Source organism: Paralichthys olivaceus, chromosome 18 (assembly GCF_024713975.1).
Source record: "Paralichthys olivaceus isolate ysfri-2021 chromosome 18, ASM2471397v2, whole genome shotgun sequence".
In the NCBI taxonomy this organism is placed as follows: domain Eukaryota; kingdom Metazoa; phylum Chordata; class Actinopteri; order Pleuronectiformes; family Paralichthyidae; genus Paralichthys; species Paralichthys olivaceus.
Window position 1 is genome coordinate 18,358,765 of NC_091110.1, and position 24,118 is coordinate 18,382,882.

General features: G+C 41.1%; 2 protein-coding genes across 2 annotated transcripts; both read right to left on the minus strand.

Annotated features, from left to right (window-relative positions):
* Nucleotides 1–255: 255 nt before the first annotated feature.
* On the minus strand, nt 256–6,865 carry LOC109641665 (microtubule organization protein AKNA-like). The gene is made up of 15 exons (XM_069514284.1): nt 6,708–6,865; nt 6,152–6,395; nt 5,243–5,311; nt 4,406–4,559; nt 4,145–4,209; nt 3,966–4,025; nt 3,769–3,887; nt 3,514–3,685; nt 2,864–3,036; nt 2,308–2,554; nt 1,951–2,045; nt 1,730–1,797; nt 1,216–1,365; nt 819–948; nt 256–433 (listed from the first exon to the last, which is right to left on the minus strand). The coding sequence occupies exons 2-15, from the start codon at nt 6,389–6,391 to the stop codon at nt 256–258; spliced, it is 1,920 nt and encodes a 639-aa protein (XP_069370385.1). The 5' UTR covers nt 6,392–6,395; nt 6,708–6,865.
* A 546-nt stretch (nt 6,866–7,411) lies between these two features.
* akna (AT-hook transcription factor) lies at nt 7,412–22,833 on the minus strand. Its single transcript, XM_069513996.1, has 23 exons — nt 22,270–22,833; nt 18,173–18,552; nt 17,040–17,727; nt 16,663–16,954; nt 16,145–16,219; nt 14,907–15,063; nt 14,646–14,710; nt 14,467–14,526; nt 14,270–14,388; nt 14,015–14,186; nt 13,322–13,509; nt 12,995–13,138; nt 12,553–12,799; nt 12,184–12,290; nt 11,780–12,024; nt 11,449–11,590; nt 10,957–11,106; nt 10,599–10,738; nt 10,361–10,495; nt 9,717–9,836; nt 9,463–9,570; nt 9,109–9,238; nt 7,412–8,852 (listed from the first exon to the last, which is right to left on the minus strand). The coding sequence occupies exons 3-23, from the start codon at nt 17,717–17,719 to the stop codon at nt 8,582–8,584; spliced, it is 3,747 nt and encodes a 1,248-aa protein (XP_069370097.1). The 5' UTR covers nt 17,720–17,727; nt 18,173–18,552; nt 22,270–22,833; the 3' UTR covers nt 7,412–8,581.
* Between the last annotated feature and the right edge of the window lie 1,285 nt (nt 22,834–24,118).

The following is a 24,118-nucleotide window of genomic DNA, read 5'->3' on the forward strand; positions in this document are numbered from 1 at the left end:
ACGCCAGCACCTGTTCTGAAATAAATATGTCTGATCAAATAGATTCACGTTTGAGATTTCAATGTTTCCGCAAATAATTTTAAAAACAAAGAAGCTTCAACAAAATTTCTCTCTAAAGGCGCAAACCAAAGAGAATTCAGATAATTAATTAGATAATTTAGATAATTATTTTTATTCACTTCTTTGCATCTGAAACCAGTCGAGAGATATTGTTGCTCAGTCTTTGCGCTTCCAGCAGCCCTGAAGCCAGAGGGTTCATGTCCCAACATACTCTGATGGCTTTGTCCAGAGAGACGTCCAGATCTTTGTATCCAGGGAGTCCCTCACATCAACAAACCCGTAGAGTCTCCCCCTCGCCTCCTTGTGACCTCTGACCCATGAGGATGTGCCGGTTGTGTTGCGAGGAAGCACGTGGACGGGCTGTGAGGACATACTGAAAGAAAGATGGCCGACAGAAAACTCTATTAGTGACAGTTTGGGTGAGAAACAAAATTATCTAAACAAAGTTATGTTTTCATAGAAATCTTTTCCACGTGTTTACAAGTGCTACATACAGAGAGATACTAGAAACAGTGGAGTTTCATCTGCATACACTACGACCTTTAACCTTTGACCACTGAAATCTAAACAGGTCGGGGTCCAAGTGAAGGTTTGAACTAAATCTGAAGACGATTCTCCACGAAGCTGATCTTTTTATATCACATTCAAGAAAAAAAAAAGTCACTGTGACTTTGACAATCAAAATCAAATTATTTGTGAGTTTTCTTATTCCACAGGCGATGCATTCTCTACTAACTGTGAGTGTGTGTGTTACTTACAGAGGTGGCAGGCCAACCAGCATGCACTGGGGCCGTGCAGGAGGGGCTGCGTTGTTTCCTCTCCTCGCCGCTCTGTCCGGGGACTCGGCTGATTGGCGGCTTGTGCGTCGAGCGGAGTCTCTGTGAGAGTCTGTGAGTCACAGCAGGTCAGAGGCTCCGTTAGCACTTTAGATAATTCAGCTTATTTCTTTTACTGCAAACTGAAATAATTTAGGTGCCGAGCTCAGCGACTAATGAATTTTGCTCCTGATGCTGACCAACAAATTCACATTTTGCCAAGTCACAGATTAATGACATCATTAACCACACACACACACACACACACACACACACACACACACACACATTAGAACTCATTCTCTCATAATGTGTGTGAACTGAATAACATCGGACAAACCTGTCTTAGTGCCTCTGTTCGGCTGAGGACATCTACTGAGAGGACAGTGACAGGAGCAGGAGGAGGGGGAGGAGGAGGAGGAGGAGGAGGAGGAGGAGGAGGAGGAGGAGGAGGAGGAGGGGGTCGACTCGCTGCTGCCACCAGCTGGACCTGACGGGATAAGGCGAAGATGACAAGGAGAAGAAACTGATCAAGCAGGATGATAAATGAGGACTTAACACTGGTCTCAGATTAATTACAATTGCTGGACGCTGAGTCTAGAATAAATAAATATTTGTAGCTATGAATTCACTTATTCATTATTCTGTATTATTTCTGTGCATATCTATGGAAATACAATAGTGTCTCATACATTTTTGTAATAAAAGAGGATTAATAAAATAAACGCTACTTGAGAAAGGCCTTATTAATGATTTAAATTGTTACACACGTGCTTTAATTCAAAGTGTTTTTACAGTTAACAGCATGTCTCAAAAACAACACCACTCTGTGTGATGACAGAACTTAGACTCACTGCTGTCACTCTCCACTGTCTGACTGACCCAGCGCTGTGGGGAGCAGGAGTAGGTGCATCTCCTCTGTCTGCAAGAACAAATATTCAAACACAAAAATACGGAAAACATAAAAATCACTGATGAGGTAAATAGTGATAAGGACGATTATATACAAGTAATGAGCAGCACATGAGGTAAACTTTGTGGGGCAGTAAATGTGTGTATGTGGAGACCTCCTCACCTCAGTGACGCCCTCTGGTGGAGAGGACTGGGACTCAGACGGAAGCTCTCTGAACCAATAAACCCACTGTCCGTCTCTGGAGAGATGATACCATCCTGCTCAACACAGAAGAAACATAAAACAACATTTATCTATACAGAAATACTGTTTTACAAATCAACATTAATCTTTTTTAACAAATCTCTGGCTCCTGTTTTGTACGTGAAATAAAACTGTGGCTTGTATACTGATTTCAAAAAGGAAAATCAAACAGAAAATATTGTGTATATCTGAGGCGTAGACTGCATATATGAATTACATAAGAGAAACATTGAGGTACTGTCTCGCCTGACCTGGAAATGTATGATATAAACTGACCTGAGAAAGTGTTCTGCTGCTCCCAGGTTGGAGTTTGGAGTTCCTCCTCTCTGATGCAGGAGTCTCTCCAAGGCTGCTCAAGCTGCTGCTGTGAAACTTCCCTCTCTCTAACCCCCTGTGGCCACTGGGCGGATGAACTTGGAGCGAGGTGGACGGACTCGAGGCTCCATGTGAAGATGGACTGGACCTGCTGCTCCGCTGTGTGCTGATGCCAACAGGAGATTCCTGATAGTGTGGTTCTGAATTCCTGTCAACACAGAAATACAGAAAATCCTGTTCAGTAACATGTATGTATGAATTTGTGTTTTTTTTGGGGGGAAATAAAATCATTTTACCATTAAAGATGAAAACTGTACACATATTGTTCTAAAATGACACCACCACGTTGCCCTGTACAAGATCAAAGATCGAAGATCAAAGTAAAAACAAATGTTTCCAGGCAGAGCTCTTCTTATTTTGTATGAATATCCCCAAACATTAATAACAATCCCTCCACTGATGGTTTGATGGTGATGAAGAGAACATACAACATAAAAACAGAAACATCTTCACTCACTGAAAGTCTCGTTCAACATTTCTGTGTTTTACAGTCAGAGGTTCGAGATTCAGAGAATCCCAAAGTTCTTCATCGTCCGTCTCTGCTTCCTCATCGTCACTCTCTTCACTGGCTGGGCTCTCCTCTGGCTCTGCTGCTCTTCCTGGATCCACCAGCAGAGGCACAGTTGGGCTCTGGAAGGAATTGAAGCATCAAAGTCAAATGATGTGATATCACAGCAGGTTGACAGCTTCTATTTGTCTTTCTTAAGACAAGTGAATACAAATCAAGTCATGCAGAAGATGTGAGTTAAGCATGAAGCCAGAATCTTTTAATGATATAAAACAAATTCATTTAGGCAACATAGAAAACCAGATGTTCTTTGTTTTAATAAGTTAATTAGTTATCTTACTTTCATCTTAATTTGTTACATGTCATTTTAGTTGTATGTATTTTTACACTCTGTAACCTTGTTTAGATAAGTTCGATGATTAGTGACCTGCACTTACACTTGAATATCGATCAAATACCCACCACTACCTTCCATGAATAATATCAGAAGAAGAAGAAACACTACATGCTAATATTTCAACAATGTGGAGAGGTGTCTCTGTGGTATGACAGATTTTCTGTGCCGTTGCATGCACACAATGGAATAACGGTGGTGGTACCTGTGGGAGACTCAGAGTTTCTCCCTCTTCAGAGCTAACAGATGGAGGGGTGGGTTGAGGAGGTGGGGAGGGAGGAGCCTCATAGGTGGGCTGTTCCTGTCGCATCTGTTCTACCTGCTCCTTCAGCTCCTCCAAATGCTGTTCACACCGGAAGATCAGCCCTTCCAGCTCTCTGATGCACACCAACACAAACATGTAAACACATACAATAAAAATAACAAATATATGTATTTATATCTTGGACATAAAGCTTACCGTCCATGGTCAAAGTGGCCGACGTCTTTTCCACTCAGCTGCATGAGTTTGTGCTCGTCCCTCGCAAATATGTAGCCCCTTTCTAAAGAGTTGAACCCCTCATTAAGCTGTGAGAGACCCTGAAGGACAGAATTAGTTCATGAGTTTAAAGTTATTAATCTAAATGATTACAGATTTAAACTGATTGTAGGTCTTACCTTCATCTGTTCAGAAGGTTTGAGCTTTTTTCTCTTCAGGAGATCCTCAAAGTTCTGCAGCTGAATGAAAAAACACAGAAACCCACATCTCTGATTAATTTCCTTAAACATCACGTCATCTAGAAAATGTGTAAATTGTTATTTCTAATCCCTCTTTACAGCGTTAACGTCTTACTCACCTGCTGGAGGAAGCTGTCAGTCTGAGTGTAGAGAATCCTGGCCATCTGTTCTCCCACATCAGGGCCTGTTCATTCGACAGGTAAAGAAGAGTTATATGATGCAAGTTTCACAGAATGACACAACATTAGCAGCAGCTGAATGATGGATGGAAGCCAGGTTGTTTGCAGGTTGATGAAAATGTTCAGTGACAGTATTTAATGATAGAGCGATAAATCAGAGGAGCATTGTGGGTAGGTGGATGCTGAAGACAGAGAACATACTTGGAGGAGGGCAGTGTCCGTCTGGATGAAGAGAACCTGAGTTGATCTCTGCTCTCTGAGCCTGAGGAAAGTCCAGGGTCGTGACCTTTGAGGAGTCGTGGCTCAGTCGTGACTGCAACGAGTGGGGCTTTGGAGGCTCAGAGTACAGGTTCACCTGGTGGAAACATGAAACATTAGAACACACCTAAATATACTGTACATGATCGACGTCAACTAGAATTATAAGCCCACCTAGTTCTAGCTTCAATTGATAGATACATAAAAAACAAACAACATATGAATGCTAAAGCTCCATTTAAAACTGAAGCTCACAAGCCACAGGATGTTAAAATAGCTCTGACCACAATATAAACACACAGAGACACTGTTTGTTGGTTTTGTGTCACTGTGACCTTGGTTATATTTGGAAGATAAAACTGTACAGACTATAGAAGAGCACCCTTTTCTCCCCAGAGAATCTTTTTGCTGTTTATTTGTGCAGCCAAAGTTTGCACCTAAAACAGGCTCTCCGGTATTTATGAAAAATATAAGAACATGAAATAAACTGTTTAAATATACAAATGAGTCTTCAAATATATGAAAACTAAAGATAATAGTGTCTTCACTGTTGCTGTACCTTTAGTGAATGAAAGTGCCAATAATGATTACGTCATCTCTTTTCCTTGATTAAATCATATTTGAAGAACATAACTATACATATTTCGGACTTTCTCATAACTAACCAAACCAAAGATAAACCAGTTTTTGAATTGATATGCTGCTTTCTTTAAATCCCTGGCAGTGACCCACGGCACTAAACTGTGATAAATGAAATGGCCTGATCTCTACATCAACTACCTTCAGACGCAGTTGATCAATAGTGTTGTTCGCCTTGCTGTACTTAATCAGCAGTCTGTTGTATTTCTCCTGCAGCAAGAGGGAAAGGGAGGATATAAGAGGGGAAGAGAATGAAAAAGGAAAGAGAACAGAATTGGTTAAAAATGACAGACAGAGATAATCGATCATGGTTTAGGTCTAATTCATGAATCTGACAAAGTGTTGAGGAAGAAACGTTTGTGGACACCTCTATCATTCTCAACCCTGAGATCTGTAACTGGAGCAGGAGAGAATAGAACGCAAGAATAGTGTAGAGTATGGACTAAAACTGAAATCTGGTTACCATGGTTACCATGTTTAGTTGATGTTCCCTCCTCAAAATGTCTAAGAAACCACATCATGTGAATCCGTTCAGTAAACAACATAAAACACACCTTGAAGTATATTATAATTGTTGTGTCTTCTTTGCTGTGCACATGATGTCTAGTTGTTTTCTGCGGTGTTGCTAAAGCCAAAGGGAGGATGTAATGTGTGACAGTTTATTGCCGCTTCTGGGAACGAAGGACAACAGTGATTTGGTTGCAAGCGTCTTATGAGACTTTGTTTAAAAAAACAAGGACTCATTTTGAAACTTCCAAAGTGAAATTTATTTTAGAAACTTTCCTTTAACTTGTTTGTCAGTATCACTGGGATTTATGGAAGACTTATTACATAATAGTGAGACGCAGGATTTGTTACTGTGTTGTCATGGCTGTCTTTAGATCTTGACCTAGTCCCTGGATAATAGGGGGGAGGATAAGTGGGAGACTTAATGTTTGACATCAATAAATGTGCCTCTGTAAGTACACAAATTAAAATATCTAAGAGCTGTGGGCCTGTGCGATCATGTTAAGAAGAAGGCTAGCGCTGGTGCAATACCATAGTCAGTACCTGTAGCTGATCGACCAGTGAGATGGCCTGCTGTCGCATGTTGGAGTTCTGGGCACTGATTCGGTCAGATGGGTCAGGGGATCTGTCAGGGGAATTCAGTAGTACTTCCCTCACAATGTCAGCAGGAGTCATGTTCATTATGCGGAACTGGTTGGACAGGGATTCCTTGTTGCAGGGGGTTTTGTTCACGGGGGGCTTATACTGGAGACGGACCCTGGGTTCTACCTTAGTCCGAATCATGTTTCTGTAAATAAAACAAAATTGTGAGCGACACAAGATTATGCTGATCTGATCCACTCAGTATCTTCTTTGTCACCTTATTAATATTCAAAGTATTCACTAAATGTCTTGTATTTGATTACCACAAATCATTATTTTCCCTTTTCCCTGTTAGCTAGCTAGCTTCTTTTCTGGCCACCTAACCATAGCTAAATCAACAAAATAAAACATGGAACAGTATATACTTAAAAGACTTATATATATGCAATTGAAATTTGCTTTTGATTTTCTTTATCCAGAGTGTTAGTATGGCTAGTCACAATCATTTCAGACTTACTGTTGAAATTGTTATAAAGATGCTGCAGGAAGACGAGGAATATTAGTAGCCAATTCTCTGTCTTGATTCTGAGTCTGAAAATCGCTGATGCTGAAGACCTAGACTTTGTTGCACTGAATCAAGCTGGCTTTGTATCCAGCTCACTTAAAAGCAGAAGGCTCCTTTGATTACATCAAAGTCAAAAACCTCAGTTTCTGTCTCTGAGATCAAAGCCTGAATTAAAAATCACTGTTGATAAATATAAGCTGAAGAAGCCCACCTGTTGCTTGGTTTATGCTCTCTTTTCATTAGTGGGGGAACTAAGATTTTATCTCGGTTGAAGAGAAAGCAGGAGAGACAAGGAAAGAGGGCCAGGCTCTTAAGTCATTCTCAGGTTAACCAAAGCTGTTGTTGGGGCTACAACCGTTTGCAGTAGGTGAACTAATAAGGCTATAAAGATGAGAAAGGCCTTAGCTTAGCATCAAGCTGCAGCTGGTAGGTGTCCGAGTTGGACAGATAACCAGTGATTGAATACACCATTAAAATCCACTAAGGCAGTATGACACCATTAGATTCGGGACAAATCAGAAGCTTTGAACTAGAAAGGAGGTGGGGAAAGCCATCTCCAAATGTGACAGGCTTCCCTCAAGGTTTTCTGGTAGATATAGTGTCCAAGTACAAGAATGGGACGGACGGATGAAAAAAATCTACTAAAGCATCAAAAATGTTAAAAAAGTAAAATTTTTAATATTTGCACATACAAATAAGAAAAAATGGTTCAAAAGTGAAATAGGATTAGACACTAACAAACACAGTAATAAATAATAAAATATCCATCCGATCTGTGGTGTTTCAAATCTTAGGCATGATTTTAAAACAAAAGACAAAATCACAAACATTGTGTTATTTTTCTTTTTACATTTTTGCTCATTAGAGAGATTTAAAAAGTTTCCCTGCAAAAATATTTTAGAAATCAGTTAACAGTACAAAAGTAAAAAAGGATTAAACACTAACAAACACAGACGCTACTTAAAACATATCTGTGGCATGTTTAAACCAAATATAATTATTTTATCAGTAGAAATAATCTTTTGTCCTTTGTATTCTCTTCAGTGCAGTGCTGGAATGTGAAGTTCAGGTACAGGAGACTCTGGCACATGTGTATTTTCAAGACTAAGACTTAAATGATGTACAGAATATATAATGTATAAAGTGTAGTTTACACATAAAAAATATTTAAACAGCAACATAGAAAAATAACTTCCCGAGGATATCCAGCATCTGAGGTTTCGTGACTACAGATTTCTATTCACTACATTTTAAAGACTAAGCGATGATCAAGTTTTTCAGAGTTTCTGGTGTGAACATATAAATTTGGTTCGATGACAAAGTGCATTTCTTTTACGAAACATGTTATATTCACTAGTTAAAGGTTTACACAACTATGAAACTATTTGTTTCTACTGACTAGAAATAAACAGTCACATGATAATTAAATATAAAATCACATGACCAACAACAAGTATTAACTCATGGCAATCACGTGAAGACATTTTAATTTCTCATGTCAGGTGAATAAAGAACAAACTAATGTTTTTAAAAATCAATATGATCAGAGACATTTTCAGACCGATCTACAGTTCTGCATCATTTTAGAAAATCGTGACGAACATACGCCAGCACCTGTTCTGAAATAAATATGTCTGATCAAATAAATTCACGTTTGAGATTTCAATGTTTCCATAAATTATTTTAAAAACAAAGAAGCTTCAACAAATTCTCTCTAAAGGTTGAAACCGAGGAGAATTCACAAAGAAGAAGAGTTTAGATTCTTTTTGATTTTTCTTCACTGAAGTCCTTCAGTCAGCGCTCGTGTCTCTGCAGCTGAACCCAGTCTAGTGAGTTATCGTTGATCTGCGTCTGCAGAACTGAGTCAGCTGTCTCTGGAACTGCAGCCCTGAAGCCAGAGAGCCAGCCATGTGTTTGGAGGTCTGGTTCATGTCTCGAGCAACTCTGATGGCTCTGTCCAGAGAGACGTCCAGGTCGCTCTGCACATCGACAAACCTGGAGCGTCTCGTCCTCCCCTTCGCCCTCTTGTGACCTCTGACCCCTGAGGATGTACCTGTGCTGTTGCTAGGAGACACGTGGACAGGCTGTGAGGGCATACTGAAAGAGAGATGGCCGACAGAAGAGAAACAAAGATTAACTAAATTAACTAAACAATGTTATGTTTTCATAGAAATCTTTTCCAGGTGCAACATAACACTACAATAACAACTAGTTTCTGGCAAAAAATAACATCACCAGCACAATATCAGGGATATTTTAGCTTAATTTTTGGACAACGTCATCTTTCTTCATTTACAGGCTGTGATTAAGAAATATGTGCTTTACTTCTATAGTAACTGTGAGTGTTACTTACAAAAGTGGCAGGCCAACCAGCATGCACTGCGGTGATGCAGGAGGAGCTGCGTTGTTTCCTCTCCTCGCCGCTCTGTCCGGGGACTCGGCTGATTGGCAGCTTGTGCGTGGGGCGGAGTCTCTGTGAGAGTCTGTGAGTCACAGCAGGTCAGAGGCTCCGTTAGCACTTTAGATAATTCAACTTATTTCTTTTACTGCAAACTGAAATAATTTAGGTGCCGAGCTCAGCGACTAATGAATTTTGCTCCTGATGCTGACCAACAAATTCAAAGATTAATGACATCATTAACCACACACACACACATTAAAACTCATTCTCTCACAATGTGTGTGAACTGAATCACATCAGACAAACCTGTCTTAGTGCCTCTGTTCTGCTGAGGACATCTACTGAAAGGACAGTGACAGGAGCAGGAGCAGGAGCAGGGGGAGGGGGTCGACTCGCTGCTGCCACCAGCTGGACCTGCCGGGACAAGATGAAGACGAAGCCAGATGATAAATGAGGACTTAAAGACTGGTTTAAAATTAATCACAAAATAAAGCTGGATTTTTTTTAACTCTTAGTAAGAACGTGACATTACAGGTTAAAACACACACAAGGTTTCTTACGGGCAGATCGTCCTCGGAGACGTGACAAACATCTGACACAGAGAACAGGAGGTTGATGATTTCTGCTGTCAGGTTCATCTGCTGTGTTTGACACTTGAATAGACTCGGCTGGACGCTGCCCTGCAAAACATATATAAAAATATACAAACTTGTTCCTGCAGGTTCTGATCTTAAACACATTAACATTTAATATAACAACATATATTTACCTGGGTTTCTAGTAAAGTCTAGAATAAGTAAACATTTGTAGCTATGAATTCACAAGCATTACTTTGTATCATTTCTGTTGGGACCCAATATTTGTGAACAATAGTTGGGCCTACATGTGAAGCCAAAGCCGGATCACATTCTTTGTTCTGGAGACAACCTCTACACTGTCAAGAACTCCATATCCTTCAAACACTACTGACGTGATAATATTAGTTATTAATTTAATACTTCCAGTGGACTAAATTAATTATTTTAATAAATTATTTTTCTGATAAATAATAAATAATAAAATAAAAAATAATAAAAAATCGTCTCATACATTTTGGGACTGAGACTGTTTCTATAAGCAATAGCATTGTATTTTAATTCCACAATATTTTTAGATTCCTGAGTGGACTCTTCAGGTGAAACCGTGCAAGGACAGTTGTTCTTACTGGGGTGGGTTTTATTGCTCTGGACACTATTTGTGTGTGAGCAGCAGCTTCCTGGTGCTGCAGAGGACGTTTGAGTGCATCTGGATATCCGAGGCTGAGGCTGCGATGTCAAGGGCTCCGGATATGAACCTGTAAGTGAAATCAAAAATACAACATGTATTAGTGTGGTCGCTTCACTGATGGACACACAGTACACGTGCTATTAGCATTTCAAGTTATGCGTAAAGTGTAAACTTGCAGATGTCACGTGGTTGTCGTCTGTCCACACAGGGTGATCTCTCTCTGGCCATTCGTCTCAGTGTATACTCCTCCACATCATCAGCCATTCGTCTTTCTCTTCTTCCCCTGCTGACGTTACTGTGACATCTCTCCTCAGGCCTGAGCAAAGAGCGGGAATCAAATTAAGAACAAACCAACATGAAACAACTTTTCCCTGCAGGCTTCCATGGTTAAAATCTCTACAGCATCATTTCAAGACAAACTGTTATTGGTAGATTATGTGGCTTCAAAAATGTACAGAGACGAGTCTGGAGTGGCCTGGCCGGTGTTTCTGTACAACGAGAGATTGTGGCTACACATGGAAGATAAAAACCAACCTGCTGCAAGGTGTGGACGTGTAGAGGTGTGTGTGATTCTCTTGAACTGATGCAGCTGCTCTCACAGGGCTCAGAGTTTTCTTATTCCACAGGCGATGCATTCCCTCCTCCAGTCTGGTGACTTTGGCCTCCAGAGTCCTAAATGCATCGCTAAAAAATGCACACACAAAAATAGACACAAAACTGACTTTGAAATGAAATGATACAGTTGTTGGTAACTTTACGCTTCAGTTCATATGGTTTTCTTCTTCATCACCACACATATTAGAGGTCAAACACTTTCAAACCCAGAGAATACGAGTACTGAAGTGACCAGCAGGTGAGTCGGGCAGAAATCACCATAAGTGTGATTAATATCGACATGTTGAGTTTTTATTGTAATGTTCAGTGCTCATACTGTGGACACTCTCCCGTCAAGGAATCATAAACCTGACACTGTGTACACAGCAATTACCATGGACACTGCTGCCACACACACACACAAACACCTACTTGTGATTCGTCACTACTCTGGGTCCCAGAGATCTGAGAGAATTGCCATGGTGACACGGTGCAGTGGGGGAGGAGCTGGAGCAGAGGGAACTGATGGATTCTGCAAACTGGTCACTATGTCCGTCTTCAGACACTGTGTGAGCTGCGGAGACGAAGAGGACGGCACGTTTAATACACAGAGAAAAATAAACGCTACTTGAGAAAGGCCTTATTAATGATTTCATTGTTATAAAAGAGAGAAGCACATGTGCTTTAATTCAAAGTGTTTTTACAGTTAACAGCATGTCTCAAAAACAACACCACTCTGTGTGATGACAGAACTTAGACTCACTGCTGTCACTCTCCAGTCTGGCTCCACTGTCGGCTATGCTTCTTTCTGTCTGACTGACCCAGCGCTGTGGGGAGCAGGAGTAGGTGCGTCTCCTCTGTCTGCTTCTACTCGTCTGTTTGGGGCCGAGGGGCTGGGAGGCCCCTCTGGACTCTGCAGCTGTGTGTCGGTGTATCGATGAGGACGGAGGAGACAATGCTGAGACTGTCTGAGGTTTCCTTGTGTTCCCGTCCTGATGGACTAAATTGCTATGGCAACAAGAGAGAATGTTCAAACACAGAAATACGGAAAACATAAAAATCACTGATGAGGTTAATGGTGATAAGGACGATTATATACAAGTAATGAGCAGCACATGAGGTAAACTTTGTGGGGCAGTAAATGTGTGTATGTGGAGACCTCCTCACCTCAGTGACGCCCTCTGGTGGAGAGGACTGGGGCCAGCTGCGGGACTCAGACGGCAGCTCTCTGAACCAATAAACCCACTGTCCGTCTCTGGAGAGATGATCCCATCCTGCTCAACACACAAGAAACATTGAACAACATTTATCTATACAGAAATACTGTTTTATAAATCAACATTAATCATTTTTAACAAATCTCTGGCTCCTGTTTTGGACGTGCAATAAAACTATGGCTTGTATACTGATTTCAAAAAGGAAAATCAAACAGAAAATATTGTGTATATCTGAGGTGTAGACTGCATATATGAATTACATAAGAGAAACATTGAGGTACTGTCTCGCCTGACCTGGAAATGTATGATATAAACTGACCTGAGAAAGTGTTCTGCTGCTCCCAGGTTGGAGTTTGGAGTTCCTCCTCTCTGATGCAGGAGTCTCTCCAAGGCTGCTCAAGCTGCTGCTGTGAAACTTCCCTCTCTCTAACCCCCTGTGGCCACTGGGCGGATGAACTTGGAGCGAGGTGGACAGACTCGAGGCTGCATGTGAGGATGGACTGGACCTGCTGCTCAGCTGTGTGCTGATGCCAACAGGAGATTCCTGATAGTGTGGTTCTGAGTTCCTGTCAACACAGAAATACAGAAAATCCTATTCAGTATGTATGAATGTGTTATTTCTATGTATTTTATGTACGTCTCACTGTTTCATTTAGCAGAGGGGATTATTTTACCATTAAAGATGTACACATCTTGCCCTATGTTCTAAAATGGCCTCCCTACGTTGCCCTAAACAAGATCAAGTGTGCCTGATGACTAACCTCTGTTCATCCATGTTTCCAATCATCTGTCTCTCTGTCTCATCGTCACCAGGCTGCTCGTGGCTTCCTAAACCAGCAGAGAGGAGAGCTTCGTCCCTGAGTTTATATTCAAATGTTCTGGGAAGTTCCTGGAAGCTTCCATAACTGAACAGAAAAAGAGAAAAAAATAATCAGGGTGAAAAAACAAATGTTTCCAGGCAGAGCTCTTCTTATTTTGTATGAATATCCCCAAACATTAATAACAATCCCTCCATAGAAAAGAGACTGATGGTTTGATGGTGATGAAGAGAACATACAACATAAGAAAACAGAAACATCATCACTCACTGATCAGTTAGTGCAGCAAAGTCTTGTTCAACATGTCTGTGTTTTCCAGTCAGAGGTTTGAGATACAGAGAATCCAAAGGTTCTTCGTCGTCCGTCTCTGCCTCCTCATCGTCACTCGCTTCAGTGGCTGGGCTCACCTCCCTCTCTGCTGCTCTTCCTTGATCCACCAGCAGAGGCATTGTTGGGCTCTGGAAGGAAATGAAGCATCAAAAGTCAAAAGATGTGATATCACAGCAGGATGATTAATGACCTGCACTTACACATGAATATCAATCAAATACATCATTTACATCAGCATCACTTCCAGGATTTTCTCTGATTCCTTTGATTTGTGATTTAGGACTTTTCTTATTTCTGTAATTATTTGATCAATAAAACAAAGAAAATGGTGAGATTGATCCATCACCATTTCCAAGGTCATGTCTTCAAATTACTTTTCCAAACCACAAAGCCAAAAATACAGTTAACTTAAAAAAACATTTCACCACAATCCAGCACCCCTCACTTCTAAAGACTTAACTTGTCAGTAAGAGTAGATTCAAAATGCAAGATCCACCACTACCTTATATGAATAATATCAGAAGAAGAAGAAACACTACATGCTAATATTTCAACAATGTGGAGAGGTGACTCTGTGGTATGACAGATTTTCTGTGCCGTTGCATGCACACAATGGAATAACGGTGGTGGTACCTGTGGGAGACTCAGAATTTCTCCTCCTTCAGAGCTAACAGATGGAGGGGTGGGTTGAGGAGGTGGGGAGGGAGGAGCCTCACAGGTGGGCTGTTCCAGTCGCATCTGTTCTACCTGCTCCTTCAGCTCCTCCAAATGCTGTTCACACCGGAAGATCAGCCCTTCCAGCTCTCTGATGCACACCAACACAAACATGTAAACACATACAATAAAAATAACAAATATATGTATTTATATCTTGGACATAAAGCTTACCGTCCATGGTCAAAGTGGCCGACGTCTTTTCCACTCAGCTGCATGAGTTTGTGCTCGTCCCTCGCAAATATGTAGCCCCTTTCTAAAGAGTTGAACCCCTCATTAAGCTGTGAGAGACCCTGAAGGACAGAATTAGTTCATGAGTTTAAAGTTATTAATCTAAATGATTACAGATTTAAACTGATTGTAGGTCTTACCTTCATCTGTTCAGAAGGTTTGAGCTTTTTTCTCTTCAGGAGATCCTCAAAGTTCTGCAGCTGAATGAAAAAACACAGAAACCCACATCTCTGATTATTTTCCTTAAACATCACATCATCTAGAAAATGTGTAAATTGTTATTTCTAATCCCTCTTTACAGCGTTAACGTCTTACTCACCTGCTGGAGGAAGCTGTCAGTCTGAGTGTAGAGAATCCTGGCCATCTGTTCTCCCACATCAGGGCCTGTTCATTCGACAGGTAAAGAAGAGTTATATGATGCAAGTTTCACAGAACGACACAACGTTAGCAGCAGCTGAATGATGGATGGAAGCCAGGTTGTTTGCAGGTTGATGAAAATGTTCAGAGACAGTATTTAATGATAGAGCGATAAATCAGAGGAGCATTGTGGGGAGGTGGAAGCTGAATACAGAGAACATACTTGGAGGAGGGCAGTGTCCGTCTGGATGAAGAGAACCTGAGTTGATCTCTGCTCTCTGAGCCTGAGGAAAGTCCAGGGTCGTGACCTTTGAGGAGTCGTGGCTCAGTCGTGACTGTGTGACTGAGTGGGGCATTGGAGGGTCAGAGTACAGGTTCACCTGGTGGAACCGTGAAACATTAGAACTGGGGATTTCATGATATGAAATTTTGGTGCCACGATTATTGTCAGAGGAAATATCAAGGTTTCACAATTTTCACGATTATTGATACTACAGAGGAAAAAGACACACAACAAAGAATACAGGGCCAATATATAGCTAATAATATAGTAAATTAACTAAAATATGTTTTATTATCATCATTACTTCATAAAGTATAACGTTTGGCTATTTAAAAGTAATTTATGTAAGCCATTTTATTGAGTTGCCTTATTGTGGAAGGTTGGTCAGTGAATTTGTGTCATCATAAGCAGTGTATCTGTATGGGACTTTTATTTTGAAGGGTCAACGACGGAAGTTGTTCTGTTTTGGGAGCGAGGTTTTGACGACATGTGGAAAAGTGGAACAGGTGAACTGTCCTGGTTCTTCGACCAGCCTCGGTGGATATAACGCAAATCACGTGACCCGCGAGAGGCGGGACACCATCGTTTTTACAATTCTTACGGTTATGAAATCGCGGATATCGTAAAATCGGTTAATCGCGACATCCCTAAGGAAAACACACCTTAACATACATGACCTACGTCAACTAGAATTACTATCCCACCTGCTTGTAGCTGAATTTAACATCTTAAGGGATTTTTTCTTTCCACCAGAATTTTAAAATCTGATGCACAAACTACTGTCACGTGTCAACACTTTCATTAATGGATCAGTGCTGGGTCTAACTTCTTGTCATACAAAGGTTAGTTTTCCTCCCGTACAGCGACAGAGAAAAACTCAAAAGAAGGAATCGTACAATAATAGTTTGTCCGTTCAATTGATGGAAACATACAAAACTCACAGCAGCAGACAAACAACATATGCATCCTAAAGCTCCATTTAAAACTGAAGCTCACAAACCACAGGATGCTAAAATAGCTCTGACCGCAATATAAACACACAGAGACATTGTCATTGGCTGAAGTTTGTTGTTTTTGTTTGACTGTGACCTCGGTTACATTTGGCAGAGACTCCCTGGCCCCGACCCTGACTGCACGGGACTAATCTGTGATAAATGAAATGGCCTGATCTCTCCTACCTTTGCCTTCAGACGCAGACGATCAATAGTGTTGTTAGCCTCAGCGTACTTAGTCAGCAGTCTGTTGTGGTCCTCCTGCAGCAAGAGGGAAAGGGAGGATAAAAGAGGGGAAGAGAATGAAAAAAGAAACAAATGTTTGTGGGCACCCCACTTCTGTGCACTGTACTTTTGGTCTGCTGCTGTTTTTCATGTTTTGGGTCGTCATTCTCAACCCTGAGATTTTTAACTGGAGCAGTAGACAATACAGCCCAAGAAGGGAAAAGTAAAATATGGACTAAACATACACAAGGTCGAAGTTAAATCGATAATCCTGATTAAAAAAAAGTCTTCACCACAAGACTTCAACAGTAAGTAATTTTACTGCAATCTGGTTACTATAGTTATCTAAAAGCTGGGGGCCTGTGTGATCATGTTAAGAAGACGGCTAGCGCTGGTGCAAAAACAAAGAACCCTGGCAGGGTATCATCAGTTCCTTGTTTCTCCATTATGGCTTATTCCAAGTTCATTGTTGTCAGTACCTGTAGCTGCTCGAGCAGTGTGATGGCATGCTGTCGGGATCTGAACTCCTGAGGCACATTGGAGTTGAGGGCACTGATTCGTGGGCTCTTCCGATCAGATGGGTCAGGGGATCTGTTAGTGGAGTTCAGTAGTACTTCTCTCACAATGTCAGTAGGAGACATGTAAATTATGGCGGACTCGGAGGACAAGGATGCCCTCCTGCTCATGGGGGGCTTGTAACCACCTTGGGGGAGACGGACCTTAGGCCCCACCTTAGAGAAGTCCGGAGTGCGGTAAGTCAGAGGCATGTTTCTGTAAAAAAAATACAAAAATTGATGGTTTGTGCTTTTAATGGAAAAACTTTGATTGAAGTTGAGGGAAGGGAAATGCTCGTCACCTGGACTCATTGACTTCATTTGTCCTGCCCCTGGGTGTCCTCAGCTCTCTGTCTGAACTCGGTCTGGATTCTAGAGACTCTGCTCTGACGTTGCTGAGGGAACAAATCCCAGAATGTGAAGCTTCAGGACAAGTCTGGTTTGTTTTCCTTTGTGAGCAACCGGGCTGCTTGTGATGTTTATCTGACTTTACTGATCCGTTTAATGGCCCGACATAGATTTGAGTCTTTGCCATCACTTGTTCAGGAAATACAGGCGCTGTGTGAGGCCACTTCACCTCCTGCTTTTCAGACGTCTGAGGACGAGGACTGGACTGGAGGCTTATGTTGCTGCTGTGCGACTCTAGAAGACTTTCTATGAAGCCCATCTCAGGTAAAGTTTCATCCTCAATCCCTGAAGCATCAGATAATTCCTCAGCAGTGAAGTGAAGAAGGAGCGGGGAAGAGGGGGTTGTGAGAGCAGGTTCTACGGGGTGAGCAGCACAAGATTGTGCTGATCTGATCCACTCAGTCTCTTCTTGGTTAATGGAGCTCCCTAATCCAAGCTCACCTAATGTGCCGGTTTGTTCCCTCATCTTCACCTCTGTCTCTCCATCGCTCTCCTCCTCGGAGAGACGCTCCATTTTCTGCTCTTCCTTCCTCTGCCTCAGCTCCTCTGTCTGTGCTTGGACGCCACTCATCATGCTATCACCTTGCAAAGATTAAAAAAGGTATGAAGCAAACATCTTTACGATAATAAATATGAATAAAGCAAATATGTTAAACATTTCCCACAATATCCTCTACTGTTCTTTGTTTGTCTTAAATCCTTTGATATACAACTTGGGTCCAAAGTTTTTATTTTCTATATCTTTGCAGTGAATGCCTTTCATCATTCAGTGATCATCACAAATACTTTTTTAAAATGTTTCCTTTGTTACTTTTTGAATGAAACATATTTGCTTTTTGTATCACTGCGTGTTTATTTTTTTAATACAATTTATTTAATCATTTAATATCATTTTAAGTATTCATTAAATAGTATAATAAAAACAGTATATACTAAAAGACTGATCGATATTGCCGTTTGAAAAAATGCTTTTGATTTTTTTAATCCAGAGTGTTAGTATGGCTGGTCGCAGTCATTTCCGACTTACACCTGAAATGGTTTTAAAGATGCTGCAGGAAGACGACCAGTTCTCGGTCTTGATGCTCAGTCGGAAATCTCTAGACTTTGTTCCACAGGATCAAGCTGGAGTTGTGGGCGTGTCTTGAAATCCAGCTCTCCTAAATGAAGGTCTTTGACCCTTTCAAAGTCAAAGACCTCAGTTTCTGTCTCAGCCAGGCAGGAGAACCCTCCGCATCTTTTCTTGTTGATCTGACTCTGCATCGAGGTCCATCCTCAGAGTCATGACTACATTGGTTTACAGACTGCAGGTCATGTCAGTGAGCTGGCGTCAGTACTGAGGAACAAAGAAGTACGACTCATCTGTGATATCGCAGAAGAGGAGATCGCTTCCGTTCTGTTTGACAGTTTCTGAAACAAACAGAAGTTAAGTCAGTTATTTAGTATGAAAAGCCGATTGACTGTTAGAAGGAGGTCTCCACAGGAAATAATGAATCATTTCAAAAAGGGCATGTCATGCGTAACAATCAAACAGAGAATAACTATTGAAATTTAAATGCATTAATAAAATTCCCCCCAAATAATTCACTGAATAGTAAATGTTTTTTATGGGTTTTCAATTTTCAAGACAGGATGAAGCCTGGGCTATAAAAAAAACAGATCTCCATTTAAAATCACCCATGCATCAAGCTTCCATCTCATTAATCCAGTATTCATAGATTTTATTGCCTGAAGAAAATCAATAGTAGTAACATATTTCCAATGGAGGACACTTTTCTGGCACAACGGTTAAAAATGACTAATACTAATAATAAACCACACATTGCTTGATCTAGATTGAAGGACTGGTTTAAGTTGTAAAATAAGTTATTACTTCAGATACTGTATGAGCATGTGTCACAAAATGTTAGGTACATAACATGAATTTTTATGTTTCCTTTTGATTTGTGTGAGTTAATCTACTCATCCTGCTCTTGGACATCGACATGTTTATGATGGGATGTGCTATATTTTGTCTGAGGTGCAACACGGATGGACTCGTTTATCAAGGAGACATGAACTCAGTGTGAGTCTGCAACACAGATGACATTCACTTTATTGCCCACCGCTCCAATCCTGTGCTATCGGGTCGCAGGATTCAGCATTTACAAACCTTCTGTACTTAAACTTATACTGTGTCCTGAACATAAGTCCTCACTGTAGACAAGCCTGTCGTTCACGTGACTGAACTCAGATCAGACTCTTAGTCTTTCAGAGGCACATCAAGTTCCCTCTGGAGCTGAGACGCTCACCATGGCAACTCCACAACATTGACACTGGCTGCTCTTTCAGAATCTGCAATAAAAGCCTGTGTGAGTCTCCAGTGGTGCAGTTGTATGATCAATACTACAGATTTGAATGAGGAATCTTAACTCCATTAAGCACCATTGTCACACAGTGTACTTGCAGCCTCACACATTTAATTAGAGTCCAGCTAATCTATTGGTTGCCTGACATTAACGGCCAGTTTGAGCTTCTCACAGACTAATAGGTTTTTAGTTTGATTACGAAAACTTGTTCTACAGAACAAACTGCAGAAAAAGATGTGCAGTTATGTTTACATTTATCACTAAAAGGTTTATTTAATTCAAGTTCTATATATTTGGTATATATATTATTTTTTGCAAAACTGTGAAGCCTCAGTTACATTTCTTTGATAACATCCTAGGAACCACTGCAATCTGTTTTATTTATATATATTAATTGAATGTATTTTGTATCATTTACTCCCTGATGTCAGCAACCACTCAGTTCCCAAAATCTATATCATTCTTTGCTGTTTCTTTGATAGTTGATGACACAGCTGCTGCAGGGCTCATATGTAAAAAGGCAAATTTTCAAACTCTGCTGTTTGAAGCAGTATTTAGAGCCAGGAAGTAAAAAAACCAAAATCAGCAACAAGTCAAAGACCTAAACATCATCAGAGAAACATCTCGTCAATGAAAGGGATTCAGTGATAATTATAATAATAACAGAAAGCACTGCTCTAGCACTGAGACTCTCATTATACCAAGTGGTCACCATGTGTCTTGTCTTCTTTCATCAACATCCCAGATTAGCACAAGAAGATTATTAGTCTGGTGCTTCTCAGTGTCTCTCATTCAACACACAGACACACACTCACTCATCAGGGGAGTTTTTGTTTTTTTCAGAGGCACTCGTGTGCATCCACAGACGCTTGTTTTTATTCTGTGAGAAACAAACAGGGCTCAGAGAGTGCGACCAACACAGTCGGGTCATGCTCCCTTTACATCCCATTCATACACAAATGTGAGTGAGTCGTCGTCACGCTGGTCAACAGGACGACTCACAATGCATATAAAGTAGACGAGAGGGAAAACAGAGACAGCTTCAGAATAGAAAAACTGATCGATCAGTATTTCTATAGTTTATCTTTTCCTTCTGTATCACACAAAGGATGAGGAGTATAACTATATAATTTCATTAATTCTTCTGCAGGATTTTTATTACAATATTTTTGCATTTTACAATTTACCTACAGGTTTAAAATACTTCCTATTTCGTTTGGTGCTTGTGAACAGAGGGTACAGCCCCGTCATCTCTTTAACAGTTTTAGTTATAGGTGGTTCTACTGTGTTTCTGTCTCGCACACGTTGGATATTTACAGAATGTATTAGCAACAGTAACTGGATTTAGAGACAAGCAGCAGATGGCAACAAACTCGGCTGAAATCAAAGCCTGAATTCTAAATAACTGTTGTTAAGAGTAAACTAAAGCAGCAACTCACCTGTTGCTCGGCTCATGCTCCCTTTTCATTACTGGGGTAACTAAGGGTTTATCTCGGCTGCCAGATGGGAGTTATTAAGCTGCTCTAAAGCCCTTAGAGGGGGCTCAGGCGATTGTAAACAGACAATGATCATTATACATCCAGGACATGAAGCAATACCCCGATCCTCCTCACACACACAGACACACACACAGACAGCAGGGCTCTAACCAGCTGAGTGTCAGGTGAGCTAAGGCTGCATCCAGGACAGACAGGTGGACATACAGGAAGAGACAAGAGAGGGGAGAGAAAGCAGGAGGGACCAGGAAAGAGGGCCAGGCTCTAAAGTCATTCTGAGGTGAACCGACACAGAAAGAGTCAGAAGTGTAGCAGGAGCTGCCACCGATGCCGGCAGAGCTACTGCGAGCTGCTAACATGGCCCAGTGACCAGGATGTGACTGCTAATCTCGTTAGAAGGAGCAGACCAAGGAGCTGAGGACACAGGAAACATGGTGCAGAGGAGGCTGATGAGGATTTTGAATTCAAAAACATCCCCAAGACAAACATGCCGGAGCTGAATTACTCAGTTTCTTCTCCTAGTGACTTGTTGAAGGACATATGATATGAATCGGTAACCAGGCAGCACAACAGAACAGTTTACTTCATAAGATTAGTTTGTGACCTAATGCAAAAAATGTTTCTGGCCCATTGTTCCAGTTTGCATGAATAATAAAAGACTTGACTTTAAATTATCATCCAGAACAGTAGAGTATGAACTTCACACAAGTCTAGAAATGTGTGCAGCCTTATGAAAACATGTTCTTACTGAGAGCCAAACAAGTAACAAGTTTATATTGAAGCCATCAGTCTCCTTCAGAAGTGCAGTGGTGTATTTACTATGTTCTGTGTGTTTTTTGTTTGTTTATTTAAATTAAACTTTGCAGGTTCTGGGATACAAGACACATTTCAGATTAGAGGAGAAACTACAGCAACATTACCCCTTAAACACACAGGTAGCATGTCTCACGCTTTGAGACACTGAAACAGCTCAACAACTGAAGGAAATCAGAGAAATTTCTCAACAACATCCACCCGACTGTAAACCAAGTTCTACCAGTTAGGCTGGTAGGCCCGAGGATCCCTGAGCCAAGTTTCCAGAAGGAGAACGCTCATTTCATGAAAAAACATTTGACTGTAAGATCCCCATTGCAGGGAAACCAGGTGGAATGGATGCAAACTATATGAATGAACCATTAACTCTGCAAACAATAAAAGGTGGCAGTGCATTGCACAGCTCCACTGAAATCAAAGCAACACAGTCCTGCAGAGAAACTTCGAATAAGACTGAGCAGCAAACTCACCTCGGGTTGCAGATGTTTGGATGCATGAGAAAGTGGAGATTTCAGAAAGTTCTCGCCAGCAGGAGTCTGTTGCCTTGAAAACCGCACAACCAAAGAGAGAAGGGACGCAGCTCGGTGTCACCATGGCGAACACACACCACAACAAACCCCACACTTCGCTGAGAGGCTTTCCCAGAAGTCCACGCGTGCACAAAGTGACAACAACAATCCCGGCAGCAGTTACACGCTAATTAACCGCTGCTAGCTAGCTAGCTAAACGTTAGTGGCACTTTCTAAATAATAATCAAAAAAAGTTCCTTATCGTCAGCAGCGCTTTTACTAAACTTACAGCGGAACACACGCAGAGAGAGGAAACCACGTTGAGTCATGTGTTGTTTTAGAATCCGTGTGTTAATTGTCGGACGAGCTAATTAATCAATTAAAAAGCTAAAGTTCGTAATGAAGCTAATCGGCACTGATTTAATAGTAACTCTGGGCGACCGAGGGGGGAGATCCCGCCCCGAGTTTCGTCTCGAGGGCATTTTGTCCTCCGATAAAACCCCAACATGGACCGTGTCTGTCCCCGACATGTGTTCTCAACCCACAAATACGCGTTTAACAAGCTCGGTTAAATGAAACTGTTTGATTTGAGGGGTCTGTGGCGGACGGGGTCACCTGACAGTCACCGTTCAGGGATAAAACTAAACCTCTCAGGCCCAAAGGACTGAGCCGTGATTGGTTACGAGCGGGGCTCAGGGGCGGGACTTACAGCGCTGAGGATGTAGTTGAAGGAGTGGACGCTAGATGACGTCATTTCACAACTTATTCCACATAGTTTGATTAAAAGTGTTTATTTACTTTTCAGTGTGAAAATATTTAGATAAAATGAGTCGTTTGGATTAAACAAAATAAATTAGGTTATAATTTACAAATGTTTCTAAGTTTTTCTATTTTAATTTAGTTTTTTATTAGTATTTATCTGGTTTCTATCAGTATTTATCTGGTTTCTATCAGTATTTATCTGGTTTCTATCAGTATTCATCAGTATTTATCTGGTTTCTATCAGTATTTATCAGTATTTATCTGGTGTTTATCATTTACCAGTAAGTTATCATACAATATCAGTGGCTTACGTCACTAATGCGCTTCAGGCTGAACAGGAGGCATCACATAGAAAGACTAGAGGCTTCTTACAGCAGATCAATGCTCACGTGCAACAAGACATATAGGTGTAATGCTCAGGTGTCCACATACCTTTGGTCACGTAGTGTGCAAGAGGGTGGGCTCACACACTGATCGGCCTTTAAAAGACATGATAGATGTGCTATAATTACACTTTTGTGTGATGTGGATAATATTGTAAAAGTCTTTAAATTCCAAATTAAAAGCACAGACAGTTTTAAATTATAAACGTGAAACGACGTTCTACAAAACGTCACCCTCGGGTCATTAAAAGTCTCTTGCACACTTGAATAATTTTTATGATAAGCGCAGCGGTTGAGAATGTAAAGAGAGACGAGACTCTTTTTGTACAAAAGTCACCCTGACTTAAAGGCTTATCTATCCCAATAGATGAATTCTCTCCATTACAGTAACACAGAGAACAACAGAGTTCACAGTATCTGAAGGTCATTGATCTGCACATCTTCATCTGCAGCAAACATCAGTCTCATGATGAAACACTGAAGTAACTCAGCAGGTACATTCAAAATAAATCAAGTTACATGCACTGTCATGGCCTCAACATACTTGAGGCCATGTACAGTAGGAATGTGTCGAGTGTCTCCCATGATGTATTTGAGCATCATGTTAACAGTCAGTGAAGTTCCATCTCAATCACACGTTTGCCTCCACTACAGAAAGAGATGAT